General features: G+C 40.8%; 1 protein-coding gene and 1 non-coding gene across 8 annotated transcripts in view; one reads left to right on the top strand and one right to left on the bottom strand.

Annotated features, from left to right (window-relative positions):
• IRF2 (interferon regulatory factor 2) overlaps positions 1-18,304 on the top strand; it is a 141,198-nt gene that overhangs the window by 18,992 nt on the left and 103,902 nt on the right. The window contains exon 1 of one of the 7 annotated variants that reach the window (XM_049864895.1): positions 2,144-5,608. The exons of 3 other annotated variants lie outside the window; for them this stretch is intronic. Coding sequence is in view for 3 of the 4 variants with exons in the window: in XM_049864890.1 (XP_049720847.1) it covers positions 18,154-18,296 (143 nt within the window). In the remaining variant the exon portion in view is untranslated. 3 more of the 7 variants (XM_049864893.1, XM_049864890.1, XM_049864892.1) reach the window with 3 other exon arrangements.
• LOC126065215 (U6 spliceosomal RNA) lies at positions 11,743-11,849 on the bottom strand. Its single transcript, XR_007514766.1, has one exon. It is a non-coding gene; the product is annotated as a U6 spliceosomal RNA (small nuclear RNA).

Raw genomic sequence — 18,304 nt, 5'->3', positions numbered from 1 at the left:
TTCCTCACATATCTGTTAGCCACCTGAAAAAGTCGTTTTTGGTGAAGTGCCTGTTCATATCCTTTGCCCATTTTTTAATTGGGTTGTTTGTCTTTTCGTGGTTGAAGTTTTGCAATATCTTGTAGATTTTAGAGATTAGACCCTGATCAGATATGTCGCAGCCAAAAATTTTTCCTAACCTGTAAGTTTTCTCTTTACTCTTTTGCTGAAGTCTTTTGATGAGCGTGTTTGATTTTTAGGAGCTCCCAGTTATCTGGTTTCTCTTCTGGTGTTTGTGCATTGTTACGTTTTGTATTCTGTTTATGCCATGTATTAGGGCTCCTAACGTTGTCCCTATTTTTTCTTCCATAATCTTTATCATTTATGATTTAATATTTAGGTCTTTGATCCATTTTGAGTTAGTTTTTGTGCATGGTGTGAGGTATGGGTCTTGATTCATTTTTCTGCAGATAGATACCCAGTTATGCCAGCACCATTTGTTAAAGAAACTGCCTTTTCCCCATTTAATGGCCTTTGGGCCTTTGTCAAATATCAGCTGTTCATAGGTGGATGAATTTATGTCTGGATTGTCTGTTCTGTTCCATTTGTCTATGTCTCTGTTGTTGTACCAGTACCAGGCTGTCTGGACTATTGTAGCAGTATAACAGGTTCTAAAATCAGGCAGTGTGAGGCTTCCCACTTTGTTGTTCTTCAGTAATGCTGTACTTATCTGAGGCATCTTCCATTTCCATATGAAATTGGTGATTTGTTTTTCCATCTCATTAAAAAATGTGGTTGGAATTTGGATCCAGATTGCATTGTATCTGTAGATTGCTTTGGGTAGAACTGACATTTTCACAATGTTGAGTTGTCCTATCTATGAGCAGGGTATGTTTTCCCACTTACGTAGGTCTTTTTTGGTTTTTTCCAGTAGTGTCTTGTAGTTTTCTTTGTATAGGTCTTTTATGTCTGTGGTTAGATTTATTCCTAAGTATATTTACCTTCTTGGGGGCTATTGTAAATGGTTTTGATTTGGTGATTTCCTGTTCGAAGTTGTCTCGTTGGTATAGAGGAATACAACTGATTTTTCTATGTTCATCTTGTGTCCTGATAACTTTGCTGAAATCTATTGGTTTCGGTAGTTTTCTTGTGGATTCTTTATGGTTTTCTGTGTATAAGATCATATCATCTGCAAATAGGAATACTTTTACTTCTTGCTTACCAATTTGGATGCCCATTGTTTCTTTTTCTTGCCTAATTGCTCTTGCTAGGACCTCTAGCTCAATGTTGAATAAGAGTGGTGATAAAGGACATCCTTGTCTGGTTGCCATTCTCAAGGGGAATGCTTTCAGATTCTCTCCACTTACGATTATGTTGGCTGCTGGCTTAGTGTAAATGCCCTTTATTATGTTGAGGAATTTCCCTTCTATTCCTATTTTGCTGAGAGTTTTTGTCATGAATGGATGTTGGACTTTGTCAGATGCCTTTTCTGCCTCAATGGATAAGATCATGTGGTTCTTACCTTTTGTTTTATTTATGTGATGGATTACTTTGATTGCTTTTCTAATGTTGAACCATCCCTGTATAAAAATTCCACTTGGTCATGGTGAATTATTTTTTTGATGTGTTGTTGAATTCTATTGGCTAGAATTTTGTTGAGGATTTTTGCGCTTGCGTTCATGAAGGATATTGGTTTGAAATTTTTTTTTTTTTTGTAGTGTCTTTACCTTGTTTTGGTATCAAGGTTATGCTGGCTTCACAGGTCGAGTTTGGGAGTATTCCATCCTCTGAAACCTTGTGTAGTGGTGGTGTTAACTCTTCTCTGAATGTTTGGTAGAATTCTCCAGTGAAGCCGTGAGGACCAGGGTTTTTTTTGTTGGGAGTTTTTAAATTACCTCTTCAATCTTTTCTTTTATTCTAGGTTTATTTAGTTGTTCTACGTCTGTTTGTGTTCGTTTAGGTAGGTAATGTGTTTCTGGAAATTTGTCCATTTCCTTTAGGTTTTCAAATTTGTTAGAGTACAGTTTTTCATAGTATTCTGTTATGATTCTTTTAATTTCAGTTAGTTCTGTTATGATATCACCCATATCATTTCTTGTTTGGGTTGTTTGCTTCCTGTCCTGTTTTTCTTTTTTCAGTTTGGCCAGTGGTTTATCGATTTTGTTGATCTTTGCAAAGAATCAGCTTTTTTTCTTGTTAATTCTTTCAGTTTTTCTCTTCACTATTTCTGCTGTAGTTTTTATTATTTCCTTTCTTCTCATGCGAGTGAGCCTCTTTTACTGCTCTTTTCCATTTTTTTGAGTTGTAGGGTTAATGTTTGATTTTGGCACTTTCTTTTTTCTGGATGTGTATATTTATTGCTGTAAAATGGCATCTGAACACTGTTTTGCTGTGTCCCAAAAGTTCTGGTAGGATGTGTTTTCATTCTTATTTGATTCTGTGAATTTCTGTATTCTGTCCTTAATTTCTTCTACAGCCCAGTAGTCTTTGAGCAAGGTGTTGTTTAGTTTCCATGTGTTTGATTTTTTTTTCCTTGCTTTTTCTGTTATTGATTTCTACTTTTAGGCCTTTACAGTCAGAAAAGTTGTTTTGTAATACTTCCATGTTTTAGATTCTGTTCAGGCTTGCTTTGTGGCCTAATATGTGGTCTATTCTGGAGAATGTTCCATGTGTGTTGAAAAAGAAAGTACACTTGCCTACTGTTGGGTGGAGTGTTCTGTGTATGTCTATGAGATTAAGTTGGTTGATTGTGACATTTAGGTCTTCTGTGTCTTTACTGAGCTTCTTTCTGGATGTTATGTTCTGTTCTTCACCAAAAGTCGTGTGTTGAGGTCTAATATTATTGTGGAGCTATTTCTCTTCCTAGTGCTGTTAGAGTTTGTTTTGTGTATTTTGGAGCTGTGTTGTTTGGTATGTAAATATTAACGGTTTTCTCCTCCTGGTGTATTGACCCTTTAATCATTTTATAGTGTCCTTCCTTATCCTTTGTGGTAGATTTTGCTTTAAAGTCTATTTTGTAAGAGATTAATATTGCCACTCCTGCTCTTTTTTGATTGTTGTTTGCCTGATATATTTTTTTCCATGCTTTGTGTTTTAGCTTGTTTGTCTTTCATGATAAGGTGTGTCTCTTATAGGCAGGATATAGATGGATTGTGTTTTTTTTAATCCATTCTGCCATTCTCTGTCTCTTTATTGGTGCATTTAGTCCATTTACATTCAGCATAATTGTTTTTGGATATGAGTTCAGTGCTGTCATTTTGATTTTGTGTGTGTGTGTTGTTGACACTTTGTTCCACTTAATTTTCTGTGCTGTTGTTTTTTTTTATGTTGTTGATTTTGTATTTGCTGAATCTTTATGTTTTTCTTGTTTTTTATTTCGATGTATAGTATTCTTAATTTTCTTTTTGGTTACCTTAATATTTATCTGTTTTTCTAAGTTTAAACCAATCTTTTATTTCTTGCTGTCACCTTGATTTGCTCTCCATATGAAAGTTCTACGACTGCATTCTTTAGTCCTCTTTTTTGTTTTAATGTCATCTTTTACACAATGACATCTCTGTTTCCCTATATTCAGTGTTTCAGCTTTGATTTATTTTTGTGACTTCCCTATCTGGGTTGATATCTGGTTGTTCTGTCCTATGTTCTAGTCCTGAGTTGTTATCTGATGTTATTTATTTTCTAACAGGAGGACTCCCTTGAATATTTCTTGTAATTTTGGTTTGGCTTTTACAAATCCCCTAAACTTCTGTTCATCTGGCAATACCCTAATTTAACCATCATATTTGAGAGACAGTTTTGGTTTAGATGTAATTCTTGGTTGGCAGTTTTTTTCCTTCAAGGCTTTATATATGTCATCCCATTGTCTTCTTGCCTGCATGGTTTCTGCTGAGTAGTCAGAGTTTAGTCTTACTGACTGTCCTTTGTAGATGACTTTTTGTTTATCCCTAGCCACTCTTAAAATTCTCTCTTTATCTTTGGTTTTGGGAAGTTTGATTACAATATGTCTTGGTGACTTTCTTTTGGAATCTACCCCATGTGGGGTTCAGTGAGCTTCTTGGATATTTTCTCATCTTTCACGATATCTGGGAAGTTTTCTGCCAATAAATCCTCAACAATTCTCTCTGTATTTTCTGTTATCCACCCCTGTTGTGGCACTCCAATCACTTGTAGGTTATTCCTCTTGATAGTGTCCCACATACTTCTTAGAGTTTCTTCATTTTTAAAAATTCTTTTATCTGCTTTTTCCTCAGGTAAGTTGGTGCCAAGTGCTTTATCTTCAGTCTCACTATTTCTGGCTTCTGTTGCCTCAGTTCTGCTCCTGTGACTTTCTGTTGAGTTGTCTAATTCTGAAATTTTATTGTTAATCTTTTGGATTTCTGTTTGTTGTCTCTCAGTGGGTTCTTGCAGCCTGCTAAATTTGTCTTTATGCTCTGACATAACCTTCTTAAATTTCTCTATTGCTTTGTCTGTATATTCCTTATTTTGGTCTGCATTTTGCCTGATCTCGTTCCTGATATCTTGAACAGCTCTGTATATTAGTCTTTGGAATTTTACCTCCAGTAATTCCAAGACGCTATCTTCCTCTGGGAGGTTTCTTGATTCAATGTTTTGGTCACTTCCTGAGCCATCATGGCGTGCCTCTTTATGTGATTTGATATTGACTGTTGTCTCCGAGCCATCAATAATAAGATATTACATTTATTTGTGTTATGCCTGCTTACTGTGTCCTAGCTTCTTTTTTTGTTTTGATATGCCCAAATAGGCTGCTCGAGTGAGCTAGTTTGATTATTGGCAAATTTGAAGCTCCAATGTCCTGTCACCAGGTGGTTAGAGCTGTTATTAGTTATATGAGCCCAGAAGTCTGTTTACTTTTTTTGTATGAATTCAGCTGAGGTATCTATTTTTTATCTAGGTAGTCAGTTGCCAAGTGTGTGGAGCAGGCGCTCACCTACAGTCTTAGATGAGCAGGGCTAATTGGGTGTAGGCATAGGTATCTGGCTGCAGTAGGGGGTCATGTGCTAAGCAAGGCAGGGGACTGATAACCACCCCTAAATGTCTGTGTGGAAAGCGTGTCCCTGTTCCCTAGGGCAGCTACGTGGGTAGGTTTTACAGTCGGACTTTGATCATCTAGTACTGTTGGCTGTAAGGACTGTGTGGTACCACTTATTCTCAGACACCTGTCGTGGGTGGCTAGGTGGAGTTGGTGGAGCCACCAGTCCTCAGGCCCCTGATGTGAGTAGGTGAGGACCCTGCTTAATGGGCAGGTTTGTGTCAAATGTCGTGAATCAGCCACTCCACTCCTCCTCAGCTGTTGGATTTGAACATAGGCTTCAGGTGTATACCCTGTCGTACTGTGCTAATGAGGGCCTAAGCTGTTGAAATGGACCCACACAGGTCTGGCAGCAATGAAAGGTATTCGAAGTCCATGGACTCCTTATGCCTGTGCAAAGGGACTGCCCTGAGTTCCTGGCTTAAGGGAGCTGGCACAATATTTTTCCTGTTTGTTGATTTGCTCCCTCTCCAAGCTGGGAGAATGGCTCACAGCTCATGACGGGTCCTACTTTCGGCCCAGGGAGGAGAGCAGTCGCTGAAGATGGACTGGAACCTGGAGCAGAGCGGGGAGGGGCAGGTAAATGGGAGAGAGGTACTTCCCAAGGGAGGGGGGAAGGGTTCTTTTGATCTGTATGGCAGGCTAGACACTCACCTTTCACTGATTCACTGCCACTTCTCCCTGTTTTTGGAGGTTTGTGGAGACTCTCGACGGCTCTGTTTATCCCAAAGCGGAAAACTCATCCCGAGTGCTAGTGCTTGTGCTTGCCACGGTGCAAGCACACCAGCCGATCCAGCCTGTAGGGTGCCGGCCAGGTCACGTCTGGCAAATGCCGACTGCTTCTGAACTGTCCCCCTCTCCCTCTGCTACTCAGTCTGGTTTCTCAACTTTGTCTTGTTGTTCAGGGCTCCTAGATTGTCATATATAATTGGTTCACTTTTTTTTGGGGTCTTTGTTGTGAGAGGGACCACAGGAAGTGTCTGACTACTCCACCGTCTTTGTCCCACCTCCTCACAAAACCATTTTTTAAAATTTCATCTGTTGTAACCCTGATGAAACACACACTGGGGAATTAAATTATACTGAATAGAGTAAATCAGAGTGGATTGGTAAGTGAAAAAAATCAGATAAAAAATTCAACTTCTCATAGAATGCTAGCTTTGGAAATATACGTAGAATGCTGCTGTTGCTGTTAGTCGCCATCAGGTGGGCTCTGGCTCGTGTACAACAGAACGAAACGTAGTCTGGTTCTCCTCCATCCTCGTGCTCGTTGGTGTGTTCAAGTCTATCGTTGAGGCCACTGCATTTTGAGTGCCTTCCAACCTGGGGAGCTCGTCTTCCAGCACGAAAGCAGACAGTACTCTCTTGTGATCCGTAGGGTTTTTGCTGGCTGCTCTTCAAAGCAGATCATCAGAGCTTTCTTCCAAATCTTTCTTAGTCTGGAAGCTCTGCTGAAATCAGAACACTGCGGGGACTCTGCCGGAATTTGAAATACTGGTGGGAAAACGTCCAGCATCATAGCGACGTGGAAGCCACTACAATATGGCAAACTGATAGAAGGGGAGGGGAAGGACATAGAGTCAGGAAAACACTGTTTATAGCGTGTTGGAAATCATGTGACCTGCTGAAGCCAGGTGAGCAGATGGAGTGATTTTGCTGAACTCGCCAGCAAATAATTACTATTAGTTTTATTTTGAATTCTAAAATTTCTAAAGAGAGGAAAAATGTCGCAGTGCTCGAATGTGGTAGTGAATTAATTGTAGCAGCCGCTATCAGTTTGGGGATCATGAAAAAGACCTTGGGGTTCATTCACTTTTATGGTATTTTGGGGTAAAGGTGAGTAAAAGCAGCCTCAAAATAACATTTGAGGGGATGAGAATTTAAATATAATATGTTTTATTATGTTTCAGTGCTATTCTTTGAGTGGATAAAAAAATTATTGCTGAAATAACAGAGCTGTTAAATGAAATGAATAAAGGCATTTGCGATTTGTTGTGAATTACCAACAGAACGAGAAACCATTTATTTATCCTGGATTGGGTTTTAGTAGATGAAGAAATTCCGTGAAGTAGTGCAAGGGTGCAGTAGCAAATTTATTGTTGGTTTAGGTTTATGTTCTGCTCAAAATTTTCGTTTCACTCAATTCTTTTGAAAAGTTGATCTTTACAAGATGATTTGGCCTGGCAAGGTAACATGAATTCTGACTAAGAATGAGTTGGGAAGAAGATACATAATGTCTGTTTGACACAAGGCAGAGCTTAAGGAGAACTGTACTTTGCAGAAATTTATATTCTTCTCTTTAAGCTTGGGGCAGAAGTTCAAAAAAAAAAAATCCTTAAAATTAACCTCAAGTATTGGTCTAATGGTTAACGCATTCAGCTGCCAACTGAAAGATGGGCCGTTCAAGCCCATCCCAAGGCGCCTTGGAAGAAAGGAACTTGGAGGTATTGGTCGTGCCACCTTCCCGTTCTGTCCCCTCTGCATCCCCGGAGACTGACTGAGAGGTGAGAATGTCACCACCATCGGGTGTGGAGGTCTAACAGCTTAGGTTGACTGGCTGTGCTTTACTGGATATTTCTCTTCACTTCATTGTAGGGATCAAGTTGTAAGGTCTTAGTCAAAGACCCTAGATACTTTTATGGTATATTTCTATATGTTATAGTCTATATTCTTTTGTAAAGTGCTGCCCTTTTGACCCATTTATAAATTTTTGAATGCAGCAAAGTGTTTTTCACCAAAACCAAAACCTGTTGCCGTCAATTCCGACTCATAGTGATCCTGTAAGACAGAGTAGAACTGCCTCGTAGGGTTTCCACGGCTATACTCTTTAAGGAAGCAGACTGCCACATCTTCTACCACTGATCGGCTGGTGGGTTTGAACTGCCAGCCTTTAGGTTAGCAACTGAGTGCTTAACCACTGCGCCACCAAAATGACTCGCATATATGCAGTACTAAATAAATGTTGGTTGAATTGAGTTACGGTGGTTGACTTAGTTTCTGTATTTGTTATTTCCTGCCCAGACATAGATCCATCCATGGTACGTTGGAGCTATTAAGGCTCGTGCTGTGTTTTCCACTGAGGCAGAAGGACCAGACAGCAGGTGGAAACGCGTCAGCCATGTTTGTGTGTGCCCTGGGGTGTGTTGGGATGTTTTCCCTCGTCAGTCAGTAAAGATCCTTGTTAAGGTACAAGTGCAAATGACTGTTAAATAGCCAGCTGTAGTCATGCCTTCCACCTGTTTCTCCACCACATCCATCCATTTTTCCTGCGCCAGTCACTCCATGTTAATGGTTCAAATATGGCATCCACTCTCCTCCTTCCTGCCTTTCTTGTTATTCATCCTTCTGTTCAGAATGTTTTCCCTTCCTTTCCACCTAAGGGACTCTTACCTGCCCACATCCAGCTCAGATGCCCCCTCTTCTATGAAACTTTCCAGAGTCCTCTCACTTCTGGGCTTCTACATAATATAGTAATACTCCCCCAAAGCCTTCCCGAAAAATTCACCTGTGTAAAATGTAGGGTCCCATTACTGTGAGGTTACTGAAGTGATGGGGTGAGTCTGATGCAGAGAATGAACCAAGAGCTAATTGTGTTAAGTGTGTACTCAGTTGTCACAGAATGTGTTACTGCGAGGCGCATCCTCACACATTGGCTCCTACCCCGCTTGTTTCTCCAGTGTCGCCTTCAGGACGCGGTGCCTGATTTCACAGCTGGTGTCTCATGTGCCTTCCTCCACCCTTGCATTGTAAGCTCTTTGAGGACAGCGACTGTGTCTTCATCATCTTTGTATCTTGGTCTTGGCATGTATCAGTACCTAACAGGTTTTTTTTTTGAATGAACTATTGAATAAATGTAATTTAAAGGTTTGTGAATAGACTTAGCTTAGTTCACCTGGAAAATACATGAAAATGGTAAAATTACTTTTCCTTAGGCTGCATGCTTTTGCACTCACCTTTTTTTGCTTTTATCACTTCTTATAATAAGTTTTACCCGTCACAACACGTTGCTGATGTCATCTGCCTCCCCTCCAATCCCCTCACCCCCAAAGTGCTTCTCCAAGAGGATTCATCCACTTTCTCATCAGTCAGTAATTACTGCATGTTAGGTTCTGTGCTTGGTATTTTGGGCAGTTCAGAGACGGGTGAGATGGGGCTGCTCTCACAAGGACTGCACTCCGAGAGAGCCTGTCTGCACGTCCATGAAGCTGTGAGCTCCAGCTGAGTCAGGAGGTGGAGGGACTCATTGGGAGGAGAGGTTGGAACGGTGGGAGAGGGGCGACTTACGGCAGTCGAGAGTCCAGATTTTATTCGGTGGGCATTGTGGAGCCCTGAAGGATTTTGAGCAAGGTGATGAGATGTTTTGGAAGATTAATCTGGCCAGCACTCCGCAGTGGGGAGACTATGCCATTATTCCAGAAGATGTACCCTGAGTATCTTCCTGCTCCTTGTGGGATCATCTAGCGTTGTCCACTCCGCTACTGGTGGATCACTGGCTGTTACTAACTGAGGTTTCTTTGGGGACGCCTTGGAGAGGACCAAAGCAATCTCATTCCATACTTTTCCTGCTAATATAAAATGCCCTTTATCTATTTCTTCCTCACACAGCTTTGTCAAGCTGCTATTAAGATCTCTGTTTATAGATGAGGAAAATAAGGTTTGGAGAACTTACAGGTTGTAAGAGGTGGGGTTTGAATCCAGGTGTGCTTGACTGCAGACTTGAGCTCTCTCTACGACATTATACTCAACAAAGAGAGGGAGGGAAGGAAACCACTGTGTTTCTGGAAGGAGTTAGCAGGGTAGGAGATATAGTGACAGAGCAGTAGACACAAAACCCAACTTCAGCCACCATTTGGAAATAGTATAATTTCCAAAAAATTGAAGACAATTATGCAGCTTGCAGGAGAGAGATGCATTTTTGCTTCAGAGGTAATCCTGTACCTAGAGAGGGTAGCAATTTTGGCTCTCTTTTCTGGTTGGAATTCATTGGAAGTCAGGAGGTTTACCCCAGGAATAGAACCAGACCAACAAAAACTGTAGTGCATAAGTTTATAGGTTTTGTGTTGGGTCATGACCTGGTTTGTACATAAAGAGTGCAGTTGGGCGGCTCAGTAATAATAGTAATGACCTTTATTGAGAGTTACTGGCTGGGTACCGCCGTGTCAGCTAGCCTATCCTCAAAGGAAAAGTGGCAGCAAGAAGGAGGTCAGGGCAGCCTGTGGATGTGGAGCGAGGGAGGGAATCATTTTTTCTCATCCAGGAAAAAAGATAGACTGTGCCTTTCAAAGTTAACCTTTTTCAGAGCAGATTATCTTCAGGCAACTGTCTTGTGCTAAGGGAGTGGTTTTCAGCAGTCTGCTAGTAATGGATTTAAAATCAGATGACAGCAAACAATTTTGTCATTTTATGGAAATAGTTTTTCTTAAAAGGTTCCAGTATGCTGGCGCTTCTAAGAGTCCCTGTTGTCGGACTTTTCAAATTTCAGCATTGAAAGCATTACTGTCTCCTCTTTCCCCATGTCCTCTTCTCTCAATGGGGCAAAACACACCTTTTCTAGGTCTGTAGAGCGTAAAAAGCAAGCGGCAGGTTTAAACAGCCCATGTAATTGAGGTCCTGTCCATTCCTTGCTGTGTTCCCTTCCCCGAGCCAATGTGTAGGTCTTAATCACCTGCTTTGTTTTCTGCCCTTTTCCCACACATGCACCATGTTACTGAACTTTTCCCCTGCTTTCCCTGTGTGCGTGATGGCTAAGAAGTCCTTTCCTGCCTTGTATTCTGCTGACTTAGATGGATGGTTCTAGGGACACCAGCGTTTTCATGGAGAGAGGGACAGTCTTGAATGAACGCCACAGTTAGGAGGCTGGATGCTCCCACGTTGTATGGTTGGTCTGTTTATAGACCACTGGGAGTGGGGGGTTGGATGCCAAGGAGAACCTGTGATTTTCAGAGTTTGCTTTCCTTCTTCAATACTGCAAAGGCGACATTCAGGACACGCTGATTAAGGGAAAAATAGGATCGCTTCTTTTCTCATTTTCCATACGGAAAGAAGATTTGGAAACGCAGTACTAGCTCAGTCCATACGCTTTGAAACCTGCGGTGATTGTCTCTTGCTTTGCTGAATTGCAGGATCTGACGCCGTCATGGTGCTGGGACCTGGGGCCAAACTCGAGGCATGGTTTTAAAATTATGAAATTTTTTGAAAGGTCAGCCTACCCTTTTAGTTATTTATTGTCTTATATGAATTGTTTTAGAAAATACACTTTAAAATGGTGATGCATTTTTAAGAAACCTCATGGATTTTCATAATTTAGATGACCTGGAAAGTACTTAGAACAAGTTCACAGAACTTTCTGAGCATCTCATTTTCTTTTTTCACCAGAAAGAATATGACATTTATATCAGCAACAAATTTAATAATCATTGTAGGTTTTTTGCTTGCTTGTTTTGTTGTTGGTTTTCTTTTTAAAAAATTTTTTTTTGTGCTTTAAGTGAAAGTTTACAAATCAAGTCAGTCTCTCATACAAAAATTTGTATACACCTTGCTATATACTCCTAGTTGCTCTCCTCCCAATGAGACAGCACACTCCTTCCCTCCACTGTATATATTTGTGTCCATTCTGCTGGCTTCTGGCCCCTGCTGCCCCCTCATCTCCTCTCCAGACAGGAGCTGCCCACATAGTCTCATGTGTCTACTCGATCCAAGAAGCGCACTCTTAAAAAAATATGGAATGCTTTACGAATTCGCGTGTCATCCTTGCACAGGGGCCGTGCTAGTCTTCTCTCTGTCCTTCCAATTTTAGTATCTGTGCTGCCAAAGTGAGCACGTTGGTTTCTTTTTTTTGGAAAACATGTTTCACATATAATTAAATTGAAATTATGAAGAAGCATTAGCTTAGTCTGATTTCAAATATGCTATAGAAATAGAGAGATGGTGGATCTAATGCTATCTGTGTCTACCTGTCTGTATTTACCTGTCCTTATCAAGCATCCCACATGCTTTCAGATGTTAAGCCTGTGATACCTTGGGACCCATCACCAAGGTAGATTTTATCTCTAGGAAATCCTAGGGAGGCGGGTTGACTCTTTCTCTCTGGGGTAGTTGGTTAGAGCTTAAGGATAGATTCTCTCCCAGGTCCCCTTCAGCCTTGTTAGTCTAGAATCTTAAGTAAATCGTTGGTATCCTTTAGTCTGTAAATAAAAGCGTTTTTAAAAGAACACTGTTTTGTAATGCACAGAATTATCCTCTCAAGAATAAGGAAAACTTAAGCAGCCATCCCTGAACTTCAGATACTCGACCTCACTCAAGGGCAAGAGAAACTACTGCCTGTGGGAATGCTTTAAATAAAACCTCCCATTTCGCAGACTTGTGACAGCTATAGTTGATGAAAATATAAAAGGTGACTTTATCAAAACATTTCCTTCAGTAATTAGATGGAAACAAAGCGTAAAAGCACTTCACGTGTACTCTTACATGCTCCTATTTAAGCTCATTCTGTCATATTCTTGCTCACTGTATTGTGAGCATGTGATCTATATGGCTTGCTATTTTTAAATGGCTACAATTTTTACTTAAGTCAACATTATAAATCAAAACTTTATATCCTATTTATTTGAAATGAAAACAGCTTTCATGAATTTAAAAATGATGCATGTTCAGTGTAAAAAAATTTAAAATAAAAAAAGTTAACATTTCCTCAAATCCTGTCAGAGCTACTCACAGTTAACATTTCACGGAGCCTCCTTAAGGACGTCTCACTGTGTTCATGGGCACATAAAGCTCTCATTAGTTTTACATCACTGGGCTCATACTGTATAACCTTATCTAATATTATGTCATGGATCTCTTATGTTTCACTTTCGCTGTTATAGAATGTTTTTGTGCATTTATTATCAAGCACTGTGTGATTATCTGCCTGGGAACCATTCCTAGGAATGACATGGTTGGGTCAAAGAATGCTATTTAAAATTTTGATACCTATGGCCAAGCTGCTGTGTGGAGATGTTGTACCTACTTGTACACCCACCCTTAGTGCCTGTGAGGCATAAAGCACTGTTCTAAGTGTTTTGAATGTTTCCTCATTTAATCCTCACAGAGCCCTGTAAGAGCAGAGAGGTTCAGTGACCTGCCCAAGGTCATGCAGCCAATAAGTGGTAGAGCCCAAGGTCATGCAGCCAATAAGTGGTAGAGCCAGGGTTTGAAACCAGGGAGCTCAGCCAGGTCCCATAGGCAGTGTTATATTACTTCCATGGAAGCCAGTCTGAGAAAATTAACAGAGGGATGCGGCGATGAGACTCGTTCCTTACTTTATGAGTCTTAGGTGTGGATATGAGCTTTTCTCGTTCTTGATTTATCTGCTAGGATAGGTGCGGAATAATTCTCCTGGGGCAACGCTTACTTACATTCTTTATGAACCTGTGTAACTGGGAAAGTCTTCTTTAAGAAGTCACTTTGGAGATCCAGACCCTTCCCTCCGGTCTTCCTTAAAGCTGAGACAGTGCTCGGCCTTGTACACACACAGCTCCTCACCCTGCCTGCCTCCCAGTCACCTAAATGTTGGTGGGAGAAACCTGACTTGGTTCCCCATGTGACCTGAGGGGGTTAATAAGTAGAGGTGCAAAGGTTTGACGAAGCTTTGCTTAAGGACTTCAGCTTTGAAACTCTTATCTTTGCTGCGGGATTTGTTGTGAAAACTCACCAAAAAAAAAAAAGTGTTTTCAGCAGTGCAGCCCTGGGGTCATACAGGGTCAAAAAAACCGAAACCAAACCCATTGCCATTGAAAAAGACTTCCTCTTTTAGGAAAAGCCCCAGACAGTCACTTATCTTCTTGTCCCATCCTTGTCTGTGAAGGATTTGATTTCTTTCCCCCCCACCCCCTCCCGCTGTGGTCATATCTCTTTTCTTTGAAAAAATTTTATTTTTTTGTTGTTGTTGAGAATATACACAGCAGAACATCTGCCCGTTCAACGTCTTCTACGTGTGCGACTCAGTGACAATTATATTCTTTGAGTTGTGCAGCCATTTTCACCCTCCTTTTCTGAGTTGTTCCTCCCCAGTAACATAAACTCATTGCCCCCTAAGGTTCCTATCTAACAGTAATCTTTGGAGTTGCTGTGGTCACTTTGATCCCATGTAGATACTTCTTAGAAGAGCACAATGCTCAAGGCAGACTTTTTTTTCCCCCCTAGTTAAGCTAAAATGTTGTTTGGTTTTAAGAAAACATCAGGGGATATTTTTGGTTTAAGGTTTAAAGATTATTTTAGGGCAATAGTTTCAGGGATTCATCCAACCTCCATGGCTCCCAAAAGTCTGGATTCCATGAGAATTTGAAATTCTGTTCTTCGTTTTCCCCCTTCCGATCAGGATACTTCTATGGAATCTTTGATCAAAGTGTTCAGTAGTGGTGGCCAGGCACCATCCAGTTCTCTGGTCTCATGGCAAAGGAGGCAGTTGTTGATGGAGGCAATTAGCCACACATTCCATATCCTCCTCCTGTGCCTGACTTTCCTTCTTCCTTTCTTGTTCCAGGTGAACAGAGACAAATTGTTGTGCCTTGGATGGCTACTTGCAAGCTTTTAGGACCCTAGACACTACACAATGAACCAGGAGATAGAACAGAGGCACTAAACACATTATTAGGCCAATTAACTGGGATACTCCATGAAACCATGACCCTAAACCTCCAAATCAAGGAACCAAATCCCTTGAGGTTTTTGGTTGTATATAAGTAGCCTCAGCAGCTACTCTTTTTTTTTTTTTTGTCATTGTTGTAAATATACATATTGCACAACTTTACTCAATTCATCTTTTTATAGGTATACAACTTACAGACAGCAATTAAAATAATCAGCTGTGCAACTCTACCCTTAATGCGGTTTTTCCAGGGTGATTTGTATTCTTGATTGTCCCTCTCAGAACAAAGACTGAACCAAGCAGAGAGTGTTGTGAAGTGCCACAGTGAAAACTCTGGCCTTGTGTTTTCCTTCTGATCTGTAGACCTGTTCCTGACATGAGGAGATAGCCACCAGAATTAGCGTGGTGTCCAAGTAAAGCTTTGGAAGCACACCATTTTCTAGTGTCTGTGTTTGAGCACCTGAAGGGCACATGTAGAAGAATATTATTTCCCAGAAGTTTTATATTACCAAGAAGACCACTAAAGGTTGACTTCTGCATTTGGATACTCTGTTCGCATATTAATGGAGCTCAGCAACCAAGAACCTGCTTTGGCAAGCATTATGCCACAGCTGGAAACAATGCTGCTTAAAATGGGGGTAGTAATAGTACCTGCCTTGTAGGGTTGTAAGGACTGCATGAGATGACATATGGAAAGCACAGATTTAATGCCAGGTGCGTCCTAGGTGCTCAGTAGGTGGTAACTACCATCATTACCACCACCACCAGCCTTCCCTCCTGAGGAATCAGGAGAGCATTCCTTTGGAGACAAGTTTGACTTTGGCATATATATATATATATATATATATATATTTATGAAAAATTCATTTCAGCGCCCACGGATGTCTAGGGTGTCTCCTCATCTTGACCCTCTTTAGCCTTAGTATGTTTTCTTTCTTCACCCTGCCAGGAAGAGGTATGTCCCCAAGGATCTATAAACTATATTTTTACCTAAATCCCTAGAACCTAAACAGTTCAATGTATATTAATCTTATATTGCAATAATTTCTTTGCCCTTTCATTCAACATTATTTTAGGTGACAAAAAAAGGAAGAAAATTTACTAGAGTTTCTTAAATAAATATGCATTTGTGCTGCTGTATTTAATCTTTTTAAGAAGGTTGGATGTAGAAATGGAATAATTTTGTTTTATTCATAGCTTTCCACAGATGAGCAGGCCTTATAAAAAAGTGGGACAGTAGCTTAGGCGTCCATCTCAGTAGATGATACAGTTCTCATTCATAGTGCCTGTCCACATCTGATTTAACTCGATATTCATAAAAGTATCCTTTGTAATAAATTTAATTTTTGCAATCAAGTATTTAAAGTGTTATAGGAGATGTTAATTGTAAAGGAACCTTTAGGGAGAGTAAAGAAATTCTGAATCGCATTTAAAGCTTTTCTTATTTCATAAATAAGTATTTTTATGTATTGGATTGGTAAAGCACTTATACATATTGCTAGGTATACCTGGCTTAAAGGAAATAATAATTTTTAAATGGCTGTTTACAATTTCAAATTTTTAAAAAAATATTCAGCAAAAGTATTTTCCTACTTTCTAGTGTGCAAAAGTAGTTTGTATTAAAATTTTCTGTTTCGGGACTAAAAATGTGCTGCTCGTCGTTAAATTAAGCAGAGTGTGAGCCAGGTTAATTTTTAAGTACAGTTTCAGGTAAAAGGTGCTGATTTTCTTGTATAGCATGAGAACAATAATGTCATCCAAGGACAGAAATAACTTGAAATCTCCTACAGGTCCAAATTCCTTATTTGCCATCCAAAAAAGCTCTGAAAGCGGAAAGTTTTCATTGTGACTCATTTGGCAACGTAGCCTGTCCTGAATTGACAGGAAGCTGCCATGGTCTTTATTTATCCCAGTCAGTGTGAACGTTCATGTTTTGCTGCAGAAATATTACTGCGTCGGATTAAGGGGTTCTGCCCTAGATACTGCCGGGGGTATCGTGTGCTACATGGTATGTGCACTATATGATCTTGCTAAAACCCCGAAACTTCTGAATTCTGAAACATGTCTGGCCCAAGGATTAAGAATAAAAGCTGGTGAACCTATTCCAGAGCAACTACGCCCTACATCCGGGGTACCTCTTTATGTCTGTTTCTAGTATAATTATAAATAAGGTCCTGTTCCCACTCAGACGTGTCCCATTTTGAACAGTAAATCATGTGGCCGCCACACTGACCGCCTCAAGTTCTCGGGAACGGGCAAGGCAGCAATGGCGAGTGAGCATTAGTAAGCTTCTAGGGCTTTCCCGTATATAAAACTGTGAAACAAACAAGATTCTAAGTTGTCTCTGGAACCTAAAATTAACTATTGTTTATGAGAAATAATTAAAAAAATATGTATCTCTGCCTTCTTAGAGTTCCCCACAAAATTTACATATACCTCTTTTTCAGGCAATTCATCAGTTTCCCCATGGCAGTTGCTTGTGTATGAGCCTCCTTGCCCTTACAGGTGGAAGCCCCCTTTCTATTTCCTGTTTGTTTATCACAGAGTCCCTGGGGGGTGCAGAAGGTTAAGTGCTCAGTTCCTAGCTGAAAGGTTGACCATTCGAACCCACCTGGAGGCGCCTCAGAAGAAGGGCCTGGTGGTCTGCTTCCGAAAGGTCACAGCCTTGAAAACCCTATGAAACCGTTCCACTCTGCGCACATAGGATCTCTGTGAGTTGGAGCTGATTTAATGGCAACTTTTTTTTTTTCTTATCACAATGCCCAGCATATATAGAAAGTTCACTGTCTGTTTATTCAGCAAATATTTGTCGAGCATCAGTCTCCGCTGTACCCTAGGCCCTGGGAACATAATGGTGAACAAACCAGAGCTGGTCCTGGTCCTCATGTAGGTCCGGTCTAGTGGAGAAGACGGAGACAGACAGGGCTTTGCCGAGGAAGTGGTTTGGAAGTTGAGTGAAAGGGGATGCTCTTGAAGCTGAGGGACAATAGGTTCAGAGGCTTTGGAATAAACACGATGGCCGGCCGGAGGTAGGGGGGTGTAAGGACAGCGGGGGAGACGAGGCTGGAGCAGGTGGCAGCAGCCGGCTTCAAGCAGTATAATGATAAGATCGTATCTGTGCTTTTAAAAGAGCATTCAGTTTTTCTGCCAAATTAACGGATTGGGGTGGGATTGGGAAGAGCAGTCGGAATCTGCTTGTTGCATCTTTGTTGAAAGAAGGAATTGTTCTTGACCCACCGGTTTCACTTTCTATTCTTGAAGTGTTGTAAATGCTGTCTTGGAGAATAACAAATATGGGCTATGCTTGTTCCTCTGAGACCAAAGTAGTTACTGAAGTTTTCAGGAAAGAAAATTAAAATTGAAGGTTATTCAGGCGTCTATATTCTAGAAAAGTTGCAAATGAGAAACAAAAAGCAAAACCCTTACTCATGGTGGGCCGTTTTTGAGCCAATTGCTTGAAAGGCTGTGGGAGTGGAAAATATTGTCATGATAGAAAATGAAACTATGCTGGGAATGCCAGCTTTGGGGGCCCTGGCCAAAGCTCGAGGCTGTCCTGAAATGTCCTGCAGAGCAGGCCCTGGAGTCCGGGCCTCTGTTCGTCCGTCACCAGAAAACGCCGTCGGCGGCTGCCAGCAACAGGTGCTTTT

This window comes from Elephas maximus, chromosome 21 (genome assembly GCF_024166365.1).
Source record: "Elephas maximus indicus isolate mEleMax1 chromosome 21, mEleMax1 primary haplotype, whole genome shotgun sequence".
Lineage (NCBI taxonomy): Eukaryota > Metazoa > Chordata > Mammalia > Proboscidea > Elephantidae > Elephas > Elephas maximus.
The sequence above is the reverse complement of the archived record's forward strand: the minus strand, read 5'-3'. Positions and strand labels throughout refer to the sequence as shown.